At 36.8% G+C, this 15,165-nt stretch overlaps 1 protein-coding gene across 1 annotated transcript in view; it reads left to right on the top strand.

Annotated features, from left to right (window-relative positions):
* LOC116301281 (uncharacterized) overlaps window positions 1–14,962 on the top strand; it is a 49,882-nt gene extending 34,920 nt beyond the window's left edge. Inside the window, exons 15-34 of the mRNA XM_089027088.1 lie at window positions 143–235; window positions 624–710; window positions 1,841–1,933; window positions 2,534–2,584; window positions 3,157–3,267; window positions 4,023–4,109; window positions 4,622–4,738; window positions 4,911–5,033; window positions 5,825–5,890; window positions 7,148–7,264; window positions 7,825–7,944; window positions 8,263–8,376; window positions 9,028–9,141; window positions 9,400–9,522; window positions 9,799–9,918; window positions 11,810–11,953; window positions 12,280–12,303; window positions 13,064–13,192; window positions 13,691–13,723; window positions 14,469–14,962. Of these exons, the coding sequence (XP_088883214.1) occupies window positions 143–235; window positions 624–710; window positions 1,841–1,933; window positions 2,534–2,584; window positions 3,157–3,267; window positions 4,023–4,109; window positions 4,622–4,738; window positions 4,911–5,033; window positions 5,825–5,890; window positions 7,148–7,264; window positions 7,825–7,944; window positions 8,263–8,376; window positions 9,028–9,141; window positions 9,400–9,522; window positions 9,799–9,918; window positions 11,810–11,953; window positions 12,280–12,303; window positions 13,064–13,192; window positions 13,691–13,723; window positions 14,469–14,599 (1,997 nt within the window). The 3' untranslated portion in view covers window positions 14,600–14,962. The remainder of the gene's footprint in view (window positions 1–142; window positions 236–623; window positions 711–1,840; window positions 1,934–2,533; window positions 2,585–3,156; window positions 3,268–4,022; window positions 4,110–4,621; window positions 4,739–4,910; window positions 5,034–5,824; window positions 5,891–7,147; window positions 7,265–7,824; window positions 7,945–8,262; window positions 8,377–9,027; window positions 9,142–9,399; window positions 9,523–9,798; window positions 9,919–11,809; window positions 11,954–12,279; window positions 12,304–13,063; window positions 13,193–13,690; window positions 13,724–14,468) is intronic.
* Window positions 14,963–15,165: the final 203 nt, after the last annotated feature.

Genomic DNA, 15,165 nt, shown 5'->3' with positions numbered 1-15,165 from the left:
CTTCTCTTCTGTTCTCTTCTCTTCTCTTCTCTTCTCTTCTGTTCTCTTCTGTTCTCTTCTGTTCTCTTCTGTTCTGTTCTCTTCTGTTCTCTTCTGTTCTCTTCTCTGCTGTGTGTATAATTTTCTCTCTCTGTTTTTTTAGTCTCATCAAGCAGTTCGATTCCAAGGACAAAAATAATCGACCGCTTCACCAGTACTCCATCATCAAATATTCCATCAACAAGTATTCCTACCGGTAGGATTCATAAAATATGGAACTGTACTATTTCAAAAAAGGCTTCTAAAGATTTTGTTGTATACACGTTGCATGTTGCTTCAACTAAAGCTTGGAATGCATCATATCTATATAAAACTTAAAAACGTACATACCTTTCAACGGTGATGTATTAACATTGCCCGTAGTGCACTTAATGGGTTATCAGTATGATTTTTTGAATTATAACTGTCATGTGTTACCCTCTTGATATAAAGTTCACTCATTCACATGCAACAAAAGTTTCACCAGCCTCGTTTGATATAGCTGCATATCATATCCCAAGTCTCCCGGCCTTGCGTGCCTCGTTTTACAGCATAAACGTGGATTTAATCGTTCTGATTCGCTTTATTTTCATTGCATCATTCAGCATGTAGATGTTTGAACGGTGGAAGCTGTTATCCCGGAAGTTCATACTGTAGCTGTCCATGGCTGTACACAGGGAAATACTGTGAAGGTATTACTTTTCCTATTATTCAGATACGTTTACCAGTGTTTAAAAAAACGAGCACACAACAAGTGTGTATATATCTACACAATTATTGGGGAAAACGTTAACATAATGCAAAGCTAATAGACCCCTTGCATTTGACGTCGATGCAGCTCAATTTAGAATACAAAACAAAGGAATAGTCCTCTTTACGGTTCCTCTACTATGTTGAATAATATACAATTAATGATTGGTCACGATGGAAATAGTTTTGTTTTCCCAAGAGTCTCGATGTTTCACGAGGCGAAGCCGAGCCGTACCGTTCATGTTGGTTGACGATAACAAAACATACAACAGTTACAACAGTTTTTTATTTCCACAAAAAATATATATATACATACATAAATTGAATAAGTTACAAATATTGTGGGGGGTGCAAGAGAACAACCTCAGAGGTTAAACAAGCTCTTACACCCTTAAGACGAAAATGAGTAATATTTACATATATGTAAGATGGGAAGGATCATATATAGTACAGTAGTTTTCGTAGTTGAACAACTAGAAATTTCATTAAACAAAATAAACGTACAGGAAAAAAAAAAGAAAAAATCAGTAGTTTGATATAAGAGGTCATTATAACGTTACGGACTCTTGATTATGCAAAGGCAAATAGGAAAAATGATGATTTAAAAATGTAATTAGCGAAAAAAAAAAAAACAATCAAGTAATTAAATGTTCTTAAACAATCATTCATCTGAGTTAAGCAAATACTTTTTGTAATTCTTCTTGAAAGCTTTAAGTGAACAACTATTTTTAATCTCAATGGGTATATCATTCCAAACTTTAACAGCGGCGAATTTTGTACCATTTCTCATTAGATTCTCTTGTTAGTTCATCCAACATGGCGGCTGCTTCATTGTTATTAACACCCTTATCCTATCACCTTTCTCGTGTTTCTTACGTTATTGTTATAAACTTTTCCCTTGAGTACAGATACACTTTAACAGTTTTTAACAGGCACTGAAAATGGTCCTCACCAGCGTCTTGAGTGGGTCGTTGACCTCTGCCTTATACAGGGTTATATAGTAAATACAAGTATTGAAGTCCGCATCATTGATGTTCAATAGGCTGATCCGTATTTTATTTTCGTATTTTAGTGTGTGGCTGTTTCAACGGTGGAAGCTGTATCTACAGAGGTAGCTCTTTGTACTGTAGCTGCTCCTGGCCCTACACTGGACGATACTGTGAAGGTAGTTAAATTCTGGTAATGGTAGTAAAATGACAACAGTGATGCAACGGCCTATTTTTAACCTAAATTCTAATACAAGAAATAAACGTCGTCATTTTTGGTGCATCACAGTGATGTGGCTGTAGATGGTGACGATGATGGGTATAGTGATGATGCTGGTGATGATGAAGATGTTGATGGGTATAGTGATGATGATGGTAATGATGATGATGATGATGATGACGATGGTGATGGCGATGATGATGACGGTGATGGTTATGACGACGTTGTTGATGATGATGTTGACTGATGATGATGATGATGGTAATGATGATGCTGGTGATGATTATTATGGTTATGATGATGATGATGATGACGATGGTGATGACGATGATGACGATGACGATGGTGATGATGATGATGACGATGATGGTTATGGCGACGTTGTTGTTGATGATGATGATGTTGACTGATGATGATTATTATGGTGGTGCTGGTGATGATGATGAGGTGATGGTGATAATGAAGTAATATGATGATGTAATGATGATGATAATAAAGCTGTTATGGTGGTAATGGTATTACTAGTATACTCAAGATGTTTTGCTGCTGTTACTTGTAGCATTAGTGACATCTCATGTTGACCTCTTTACAAGAACATCTTCGTCGTCAGGTATTTAGGAATCTCTTCTATTTTTTAATATGATTGAATATGATAGTGTCATAATCTATTTTATCCAAAACGATACATTAATTTCCTTCAACAATGCATTAAACTCCAATGCATCCATCCCATCCCATATATTTCAATCCTTAAGTACACATAGCATCACGTGTTCTAAGGCCTGGCCTTCTCAGAGCTCTTGAGAGGGTTTCAGCGGAGATTCTCTTCTCTTCTCTTCTCTTCTCTTCTCACTCTTCTCTTCTCTTCTCTTCTCCTCTCCACTCCTCTCCTCTCCTCTCCTCTCCACTCCTCTCAATTAAGATTTTATAATTTAGTATATTTGTAATACTTATACCTATATTTTTAAATATGTTATTTTACATATCAATATAGATATATAGATATTTTTCTTAGTACAATGTGTTTGTAAAATATAACAAAAAAACTCATGTTAATGTTCAATGCTTTAGCAATACCTGTAAATTGTAGGTCATGCCAATAAAGCTATTTCAAACCTCTCCTCTACTCTCCTTTCCTCTCCTCTCTTCTCTTTGTAACATTTCTCTCTCTTTCCTTTTTAGTCCCATCAAGTAGCTCCCCAATTCCACGAACAACAATAATCGACTACTTTACCAGTACTCCATCATCAAGTATAGGACTAACGTCTTTTGTAACCACAGTTGCTCCAACCGGTAGGATATCTAAAATATACAACTCATTCAAAAAGCGCTGGTGAGGATTTTGTTGCGTGCTGCCTAATGCTTGTTGCATGCTGCTTAGTCAGTTCAAATGTATTATATCCATATTAATATCTTAGGTTAGCCCAATGCATTATCCCTTCAAAAACTCGCAGACAAAGTTCCATATCGTTGTTGATATTTCGACGGGTTATATTAACATCACCAATAGTGCATTTCGGGTTTGGTATGCAGCATGCACCAAATGTTTAACCATCCTCTTTTTGAAGTAGCTGCATATTATATCCCAAGTCCCCCTGCCTTGCGTACCATGTTTTACACCACATTTATAAAAAATAATAATATAAGATACAACGCGCGCTCTGATTGGTCAATTACCGTTTTATATAACTCAATATAAATCGTGAGGAAATGACGTCAGCAACGCAAGCGACGTTTTGTTTGTTTCTTATGTTTTTTTTATTATTCCTTTTGAGTTAATCGTTAGTTATATCTTAGTTATTTTATAAAAAAGAAAGAAAACTCCCCTTGCTTGTGCTATGTTAAGTTATACAAGCACTTGAGAAATTGCGTGAGCCCTCGAGAAGTACCGAAAAGCCTACTGCTCGTGCCTCTCCTAGCACTTTTCTCGGACTCACGCAATTTCCCGCGTGCTTGTATAACTCAGCATAGCACGCGCGCTCGTTTTCTATCTCTTCAACATTGATTTCAATGATTCTGATTCGCATGGCTTTATTTTCATTATTCAGCGTGTAGCTGTCTTAACGGTGGAAGCTGTTATCCTGGAAGTTCATACTGTGGCTGTCCATGGCCGTACACAGGGAAATACTGTGAAGGTAGTATAGCCACTATTCAGATACATTTAAAAGTGTTAATAAATATACAGATCTCTTCATTCAAGTGTCTAGCGCTTCTGCACTAATTGGGGACACTTTTCACTCACAGACACTACCACTACATTCAATGTTCTATGGACACAACGCTTAGCTCACATGTTGATTTTTACGGAGGGAGGAAAACCAGAGAACCTGGAGAAAAACCCTCGTGGCAAGAGAGAGAACAACACATCAAACAAACTCAACTCACATGTTGATTTTTATGGAGGGAGGAAAACCAGAGAACCCGGAGAAAACCCTCGTGGCAAGGGAGAGAACAACACATCAAACAACCTCAATTCAAATATGTCTGCAGGGCTCGAACCTTTGAAACCACAGTGGTGAAAGACAACGCCTTAACGACGTACGCCACCCATGCTATTCATAAACATAATTCTAATTTGGTTTTAAACATTCTGGAAAAATGGTGACATAATGCAAATCTAATACAGGACATACTTGTTCATTTTTAGCGCATTACTGTGATGTGGCTCAACCTGGTTGTCGTAACGGTGGAACATGTGTTAGATTACCAAATGGATACAGATGTGACTGTCCACCATATTACACTGGGAAAGATTGCGAATACCGTAAGTATATCAGTGATGACGATGACGAAGATGATGATGATGATGGTAAGAATATCAGTGATGACGATGACGAGGATGATATTGATGATAATCAATATTATTGGCCACCAACACTATCGTAGTTATTGCTATTATTATATTGATTATTTCTTGTCTGTTTTCCTTTTTGCAGCTAGCTCTAACCCTTGCTCTTCTTATCCGTGTAAGAATGGAGGAACATGTCACCGCTACCAATCAGGACACCCCTACTATTGTGTTTGTCCAAAGGGATTTACCGGCTATGATTGCGAACAAAGTAGGTTTTTTACGTTTGTGTGTACGTATACTTGTTCATTTTATCTAGTGTGAAAGATGTTAAACTACTGGAATATTTACTTTGGTTGTAATTGCTTGGTATCAATAGTCCCCTTAGCAGTTCCAAGCGCCATCTTGAAAGGTAGCCGTGCCTTTGCATCGAAGCGAGGCGAACGGTGAGCTTGCGATGATAGAGACCTTTATTCAACACCTTGGAGAATTATTCACATGTCTCTATCATTGCAAGCTTACCTTTCGTCTCGCTTCGATGCAAAGGCACGGCTACCTTTCAAGATGGCGCAGAGAACTTAGCCAAATGAGTCTTATAAATCTTTTTATGAAGGTGAGTGAGGATGATGGATGATAGTGACGGTGATGATGATTATGACAATGCTTATATCGATATGAATTTGGCAACGAATGAAATAATATCGATGATGGTAATGATGTTAATATTGATGTCCATAGATTTTTTTCTCTCATTTAAACATATTTGATTATACATATTAACCCCAAGAGAAACAACTCATCGAAAAAAGAACAGTAATAATTACAAATACATTAGCAAAACAGAAAATGATGAAGTTAAATTAAATAAGGTCATGAGAAAAACTTTTAGAGTCTAGTACATATAGTTGCACAACAAAAAATAGAATTTGGTTATCAGACGCAGCAAGCTCTTCGGAGCCGTGCAACAGAAGAAAACGTTTTTTCTTGAAAGATAAGTTAGACCAATTATTAATAAGTCGATTCATTACTACTAAGGATATTAAACAATCTCCTTAATCGTAGGAATTGCAACGACATCGACAACCGTCTCCCCCTCCCCCTCAGTAACACCAGTGACACCTACCACACGTAAGTATCAATTTTGATTCAAATCTGGGATCCGTACAAGAAATTGCCGACGCAGGGAGCCCAATGGTAGTTGAAAATAATAACACAGATATTTCTACATTTTTAGTGGCTATAGTCAATAGGCCTGAAGCGAGATGTTGTTTTACCCCCGTCTCTAGACCAAAATCCTTTTCACATTGCTTTTGTTCTTTAATTATGACTACTGTTTCTGTATTCTCTAAGGAATCAAAAATTTTAATATGAAAGAATTTTAAAAACTATTATGGTATAGAGTCGGGAGTAAAACGTCATCTCGCTTCTGGCTCATCTATGGGTTGATTGTAAAACTCTTATTATTATCGTAAAATTAAAGTGCTACTCTGACGAAAATCGCTCAAACTTGGATTCAGCTGAAACTTCCTAAGAATACTCTTTAAAGGTCCAATAATCACTGTATGAAGTGTTTTCTCGATATTCAGGACGAAAGTATGATATTTTTATGGTTATTTTTTGGAGTCTGTGACGTCAATCAAAATCAATGAAATCGAAAATACATATTCGTATATTGTTTATGGTGATCCAAAAATCCGATTTGTATATATATTGTCCGCTTTAGAAACGAGTTGAGGACGTAACGAGTTTTTAGAATTAGCCTAGTTAAAGAATAAACACCATAACAAGAAAGAGTACATCGAAGTCAGTAAACTCCTGGAGTTTCAAGATTTTGGCTTTGATATCTTTTGTGTAGCAACCTCACAAACATCTCAAAAATGACAAAGAAATGTATGGTTACTGGGGACGCTTGTCCCTACCAAACATACATTTCTTTGTAGTCTTTGATGTTTTTGATTGCTTATGATTTAGCTGTTACTAAGCCAATCGAAGCCATACTGCTGAAACCTGTCAATGTTGATGCGCTCTTTCAGGTCATGGAAATATATTTTTAATAAAATTAATTATCAATACCTTTTATATACTCGTTCCTTCCTTAAAGTCCCCTTAACAGTTCCCTGCGCCATCTTGAAAGGTAGCCGTGCCTTTGCATGGAAGCGAGACCTTTTTTAACACCTTGTGCAATTATTCACATGTCTCTATCATTGCCAGCTCACCGTTCGTCTCGCTTCCATGCAAAGGCACGGCTACCTTTCAAGACGGCACAGGGAACTATGAAGGGGACTATTGAGAGGTAAAGTCGGAGGATTTCAGAAAATATTGCATCCAAATGCAAAGTTCATCGTCTGTTAAGTATTTTCTTCCTTAGTTTCTTTCTTTCTTCAGCATACACCCGTTGTGACAGCAGTACATGCATTAATGGTGTTTGTAGTCCAGTTCACAATACCAACACTCTATACTGTAAATGCAATCCTGGGTATAATGGAAAACGATGTGACAGAAGTAAGCGTTTGAAACAACCACATATTCATTTCCTTGAGTATTATTTTGTTCTTCATCAGTAATGTTTTCCCAACTCATACCACACGCCATTCCCTTGAGTTTTTTTTTTCATTTGTAATTTTTTCCATCTCAGACCACATGTCATTCCCTTGAGTATTATTTCTTTCTTCATCAGTATTTTTTCCCATCTCAGACCACATGTCATTCCCTTGAGTATTATCTCTTTCTATCTTTGTTCATCAGTAATGGTTTCCTATCTCAGATCACATGTCATTCCCTTGAGTATTATCTCTTTCTATCTTTGTTCATCAGTAATGGTTTCCTATCTCAGATCACATGTCATTCCCTTGAGTATTATCTCTTTCTATCTTTGTTCATCAGTAATGTTTTCCATCTCAGACCACGTGTCATTCCTTTGAGTATCATTTCTTTCTTCATCAGTAATGTTTTCCATCTCAGACCACTTGTAATTCCCTTGAGTATTATTTCTTCATTCACCCATAACCTCTAGAAGAAATACGATTATTTACTCATTTACTGTTTACTATTTACTCCTACAGAAACCACTGGTTGCCAAGACAACCTTTGCTTGTATGGTAGCACATGCGCAGTAGGAGCCAAAAACTATCTATGGTATTGCATATGTCCACCAGGAAGAACCGGGCAACGATGTGAAAAAAGTAAGAACTGTCATAATATTCATGCTGAAATCTGGTCTATTCAACAATTAAGTGAATATCGGGGAATATTTACCGAGACGCGAGTCTTCGAGACGTCATGATGTGACGTCAAAGCAGCTCAATAGACCCCTTGCATGTGACGTCAAAGCAGCTCAATAGACCCCTTGTATGTGACGTCAAGGTCGGTCATAAATATTAAGCGCATTGAGGTGATAGTGAAATGCGCTTTATAAGAACTTCCCACTATCATTAAATGTTCTAAGATATTAATGTTAATATCAAAAATAATGTATTTGCTATTGATGTTTCTTATTCTAGTCATCAGTGATTGTTCAAGTTCTCCTTGTAAGAATGGTGGAAGCTGCTGTGAAGTCAATGGCGGTGTTTCCTGTAGCTGTCGACCTAACTACACTGGGAAGACATGTGATCAAGGTGGGTCTATAGGACACTGACCTCTGGGCTGATCTAAGTCAGGACATGGCTAACTCACAGATAGAACCCTGAAACAGCCTCTGGGCTGATCTAAGTCAGGACATGGCAAACTCACAGATTGAACCCTGAAACAACCTCTGGGCTGATCTAAGTCAGGACATGGCTAACTCACAGATAGAACCCTGAAACAGCCTCTGGGCTGATCTAAGTCAGGGCATGGCTAACTCACAGATAGAACCCTGAAACAACCTCTGGGCTGATCTAAGTCAGGGCATGGCTAACTCACAGATTGAACCCTGAAACAACCTCTGGACTGATCTAAGTCAGGACATGGCTAACTCACAGATCGAACCCTGAAACAACCTCTGGGCTTATCTAAGTCAACGCATGGCTAACTCACAGATTGAACCCTGAAACAACCTCTGGGCTGATCTAAGTCGGGGCATGGCTAACTCATAGATCCAACCCTAAAACAACCTCTGGGCTGATCTAAGTCTGGGCATGGCTAACTCACAGATCGAACCCTGAAACAACCTCTGGGCTGATCTATGTCAGGGCATGGCTAACTCATAGATCTAACCCTAAAACAACCTCTGGGCTGATCTAAGTCCGGGAACTGCATTATCTAATTTCCCCTATTAATGTCCCTAGTGATCGATTCTTGTTTGTCGAACCCATGTTTCAATGGATCAACCTGCATCAATGGCGACAACAACTACACCTGCAATTGCCACCCACTCAGTAGTGGCCGGAATTGTGAAACGGGTAGGATATTGACTTAGGAGATCATTAACGTTTGTATCTTTCTAATAATGTTCTGCCTTTTATCCTTCCATCCATCCATCCATCCATACATCCCTCCCTCCCTCCCTCCCTCTCCATGCATCCATGCATCCATGCATCCATGCATCCATGCATCCATGCATCCATGCATCCATGCATCCATGCATCCATGCATCCATGCATCCATGCATCCATGCATCCATGCATCCATCCATTCATCCACTTATCAATGCATTCCAGATTTTGACCCTTGCATGGAACCCTCAAAGTATTGCCTTAACAACGGCTCATGTGCACTTGCCGCTGACCACTCACCCTACTGCACATGCGCACGATGGTTTACTGGAATTCGATGCCAAACTCGTAAGTAACTTCTTGATATTAAAAGGAAAAAGAACATTATATTAAAACGTCTTGATAATTTACGATATCATGCAAAAACTGAATTCAATAATTATTTTATTACACATTTTGTAAACTAAAAGAAGAAAGATTTTGTCAGTCCTCGGAATTTTCCTCGTCCAATTATTTCTTAATTGGACAGCATGGAGTCCTATTACATATACTAATATAATATAATATAATGAAATATGATATTCTGTAGACTTTCATTGATATTTATTCTGTCGTTTTCTCTAGAGATAATACCATGTGAAGGTCAACACCAACCTTGTCTAAATGGAGGATCGTGTGAAAAAATAGGGAATAACTACAAATGCTTATGCCCCAAAAACTATACTGGAAAACATTGTGAATTTGGTGAGTATCGTACGGTAGTTCACTATTAGGGATATGTAGCCTCATCCACACAGGCATCTCCTTTGCCCTTTTTGCTCCTTGGGCTTCCTGTGGCAAGGACAAAAAGACGTCCCTATTCGTCCTCTTCTCTCGTTCGTATTTCTTCTCTGCTATAAAAATTAATACAGGGATCCCAACAGAGAATATAAAATGTATGGAGTAGCCTTCGGAGGAGGCTAAGGGACATGCATTAATTGCAAGTTAGACGAGTTGTTGCATAAAAGAAACAAGTTGTTGCAAATATAGTTAAACGATTAGCCCGGGTAGTTACCCGATCGAAACTGAGTTCTAGAGGACCTTATTTTAGTTTTCGGCGATTTCTCAACTAGAACGAATTCTAATCTATATAATGCAAGTATCCCATCTTCCTAAGCACTATGACTTATCTATATTTCTATATCTTGTATTTCATAATTGCTACGCGGTCCACATATTCCTATCCCATCTTTGTAAAGGCACTTCAAACTATTCTCGATCTGATTTTGACCTCGGCGTGGTATTTACTTACTCCGGATTAAATGCCAGGCCGTTTCTAATTTTCGATGTTTTCTCCACTAAAACGACTGATTTTAAGAAGAAAACCGAAGGAAGAAAAAAAGATTTGAAGTATTCTAGTTTGTAAAGAAACTTCACGAAACTCTCCTCTGCTTAGTAGATTGATAATTTTGATGTATTTGTTTTTACTTGGCTTAGAATACAAACGGCTTTCTTCGTGGCAATTGGAAAAACATGGATATAGCCAGGCACGCACTAGATGTCCGGCAGTTTCTAATTTTCAACGATCTTTCAATTAAGAGGAATTTTTTTTTCAATAATGAGCAATAATGGCAAAAAGCGCAAAAAACTAGACTTTCGTATGAGTTTTGATCCCAATTTTCGTTGTGGGTTAACACTCAAAACCTTTTTTAAACAGTTAGAAAGTGATGTACTATGATAAAATGCTTGTTTGAAGCGATATTTTCAATTGTACAAAGATGTTTTGTTGCATTTGTGTTAGAATGTTGCTTTGTCAGCCTTTTTTGTAGAAAATATATGGGAAATAAGCAAATGAAAGCCTAAACCTCATTTTCGAATATAATTATTTTTGCTTTGGGTTAACACTTTGATTCCACTTTCATCGGTCACCTCCACTTCCAAGCAAGTTAAACTTTCTGAATAACGAAAAGAATTATCTCTTAAAATGAATCAAAACCAATCGTAATCGATTAAAATATGCGGGATAAAACTTGTAAAAAATTAAGTAGGTATTAGTTTCAGGTCACCCATCCAGATACTTACTTCGCTCAACCGGACTTGACCCAGTGTCATAGAAGCCTAAGTTTTATCCACTGGACCACGGTTCCAGGTAAATCAGCATAACAATAGCCGTGAAAACAATGCACCGAATAGACTAGACTTTTTAACATTAAACTATTAACCGATTCCGTGCGTGGCAGAGATGCAAGGGATTAGCCGATATGGTCTGGGGGCCGGGTGGTCTCTCCCCTGATGCTTCGGCTAGAACATTTTCTTGCGTAATTCGTACACCCAAGGGCAGAAGGATTTAATCGCCGTCAGGTCCGAAGTCCATACGACGCCTCAGCTCTGCGGATGTCTCGGGGGTATGGCAAAGTAGAATCGATTAATTATTATTTTTTATTTATTATTTTTTTTCTTTTCTGTTTTTTTATTTTTTATTTTTTATTTTTTATTTTTTATTTTTTATTTTTTCCTTATTTCTTTCTTTCTTACTTACTTTTTTATTTAATTTCTATCGTTATGTTTTTCCCTGACGTTTTTCTGTCACATGGATTACATTGAATGACTAAAAAGTAGTTTAACGTGTTTAAACGGGTTTGACTCCATTAAACAGGTTATGAATGTCACAAGGTTACACTGAGTACCACTTCAACATCGCTAGTTGCTACGACTACTACCATCGGTAGCACCATCCATGTCAGTTCCTTCACGACATCGTCAGCAGCTCCTTTAACGACTACACCGGTCATGACATCTGGTAAGTATATGGCATATCATTCCCTTGGACATGATTTCTTTCTTCATCATTAATGTTTTCCATCCCAAACCACATGTTATTCCCTTGAGTATTACTTCTTTCTTCATCAGTAATGTTATCCCTTCTCAGACCGCATGCAATTCCCTTGAGTATTATTTCTTTCTTCATCAGTAATGTTTCCCATCTCAGACCACATGTCATTCCCTTGAGTATTATTTCTTGTATGCGCTGTACAAATCAGGGGAGTAGTGAGGAACCAATCTATTATTTATATTGTTATGTTATTCGTGAGTTTAAATAATGTTGTTGTCTTCTTGGATTTACAGTACAAACAACATCAACAATTATGTGTGAGTATTAATTATGACGTTATGATTGGAAGTACGATTAAGTTAGTTGTAAGTAGGCTATAGACCTAGTTCACTATTTTCCCATTTCAAATCACATGTCATTCCCTAGAGTATTATTTCTTTGTTTAGCGGTTGTGCATAAGAAGACACATGAATATGGATACAACTCAAACAAAGAATCTTATTCTCAAGACCATGTGTCATTCCCTAGAGTATCATTTTATTTGTTTAACAGTTGCACATGAGAAGACACATGAATATGGATACAACTCAAACAAAGAATCTTATTCTCAAGACCATGTGTCATTCCCTAGAGTATCATTTTATTTGTTTAACAGTTGCACATGAGAAGACACATGAATATGGATACAACTCAAACAAAGAATCTTATTCTCAAGACCACGTGTCATTCCCTAGAGTATCATTTCTTTGTTTAACAGTTGCACATGAGAAGACACATGAACATGGATACAACTCAAACAAAGAATCTCATTCTCAAGACCATGTGTCATTCCCTAGAGTATCATTTCTTTGTTTAACGGTTGCACCTGAGAAGACACATGAATATGGATACAACTCAAACAAAGAATCTGATTCTCAAGAGAATTGAATGACACGTGGTGTCATGATATGATAATGTTAGACGTATGTAAAAATGAATAAAATATGTAGCAATTACGCCGTCATGAATATCAGTCCTATAGATATATAATATACCTTAAGATTGGTCAAAGAAAGAAACTTGTTTTTTGTTTTACAGTGATTATAGATCATATCTGTGACATATCTCAGCCGTGTCGTAATAATGGCAAATGTATTAAAACCTCGAAATATGGGTACCGCTGTCAGTGTGGTCCAGGATATACTGGGAGAAACTGCGAGAACTACTGTAAGTACTGATAGAAAAATATATATACATTATTTATACACTTTATTTCAACACGGAATCTCATTCATACAACTGATGCTCTTCCAGAGAGCCGTGGATAATATTAATATATGTAATAGGAGTCCATGCTGTCCAATTAAAAAATATTTGGACGAGAAAAATTCCGAGGACTTCCAAAATTGGATGAGGCCGTAGTCCGATATCTATATTATTCGGTTATCTTGCTAAAACTAAATATTTTCTTTTTTTATTTTGTTACATTTTATTTCATTTTATTCATCTTATATCATCTTATTTCATTTTATTGATTTCGTCGCCAAAGTAAATACACTCATTACACCTAACACTCACATGTAATGTTGAGTCCAGGAATCAAACCTGAGACCCAAGAGGTGAGAGGTGAGTGTACTAGTACTGCTACACAACCTTTGACACAACCTTACTTTATCTAATGTGTTTTTTGTTGTTCTTTTGTTGTTCTTTTTTTCTTCTTCATAGTGTTCTTAACAACCTCGATTCCGCTTCCGACAAGTAAGTAGAATCAACTAGTGTAATATAAGAAATTTAAGTACCCTGTTCTTTAGATCCATACTTATTTAAGCATAGTCTAAATCTGAGAAAAGGAAAAATAATCAATTAATTAATTAAAGGGAGAGAAGTAGGAAGGGAAGAATGAAGCTAGGAAGGAATGAGAAGAGAGAAAGGAACAAAAGGAAGAAAGAAAGAAAGGCAGGAAGAAAGAAAGAAAGGAAGGAAGGAAGGAAGAAGAAGGAGAAGGAAGAAGGAAAAAGAAAAAAAAAAAAAAGGAAAAGCAGACAAGGAGTAAGCAATCCGCCCCCGCAAAAAGTCCTCCGGAGAAACAATCACCGGCCGAAAACGAACTCCGGAAAAAAGACATAACAGACAGAAAAGTGATATGAAAATAAGTTTTATATTCTTCCCTTGTATACCTTTAACAGTTTTTTATATACCAAAAACTAATAACATAATAAATATTAATAAAACTATATAATTATGGGGGGGTGGGGAGGTGAATATCCCATTTCATTGTACAGAACGGTCTTTATCTCATTTTCTTAAACTATCAAAACTAAGAAATGTTTATTTATTAAGATAATAGATAAAAATTCTTATTTCTAATTGCTTTTTAATTTCTATTTTTACTTTTGTTTCGAAAAGTATTATTAATATACTATTATCATCAATATATTTTTTTTGTTGTTGTTGTTGTTGTTGTTACTTTTTTATTGTATTTTATTTTTGAATCTTCTCTTAGTGATCAAAAAAGATTCATTATCCAAAAATCCTCAAAATGTTGTTCTTACAAAAGAAGAAAAACTTAAAGAAGATCTAATAAAGGAAAAAAGATCACCCAAAATTCCCAACAAAGATCAACAGCTGCTATGACAACATTTGGTCACGCGAGCGAACAACGACACTTACCTCAAAGAAAACACCTAGTTAGGTCAAGTCAAAGCATCTAAAATACAAAAAAATTGAAATGGGAACAAGATGGGAAACAAAGTGGGAAGCAAAATGGGATATAAGAAAATTGAATAAGAAAAAAGGGACGAGTATTATTGAAACCACCCAAGTTGAAAATTTGAGGGGGGGGGGGGGGTGAAGATGGGGGCATTAATTAAGGGCCTGGTTTATTTAGTTTTATCTGCAAATAAACTGTCCATTATTATACATTTGGTGTACTTCTCTATGGCAATGAATAAATAAGGGATTGAATCAATCAAATAAAGCGGTATCTCAATACAGACACAATTTTGTCTTCATTTACAAGTGAATAATTGTCCAAGGTGTTAAAAAAGGTGTCTATAATTGCCAGGCACGGCCTTTCTCGTTTCGAAGCACAGGCAAGGCTATCTTTTAAGATGGTGTAGGAAACTGTGAAGGCACCATTGTAAGGTCTTAGATATAAAAGCAGTTCTGCTCAACTGACTTATTTCTCTCTCGGCTTTTGA

This window comes from Actinia tenebrosa, unplaced genomic scaffold (assembly GCF_029948245.1).
Source record: "Actinia tenebrosa isolate PJP-AT-01 unplaced genomic scaffold, QUT_ActTen_1.0 PGA_scaffold10__47_contigs__length_13832649, whole genome shotgun sequence".
NCBI lineage: Eukaryota > Metazoa > Cnidaria > Anthozoa > Actiniaria > Actiniidae > Actinia > Actinia tenebrosa.
This window is presented reverse-complemented; position numbering and strand designations above follow the sequence as displayed.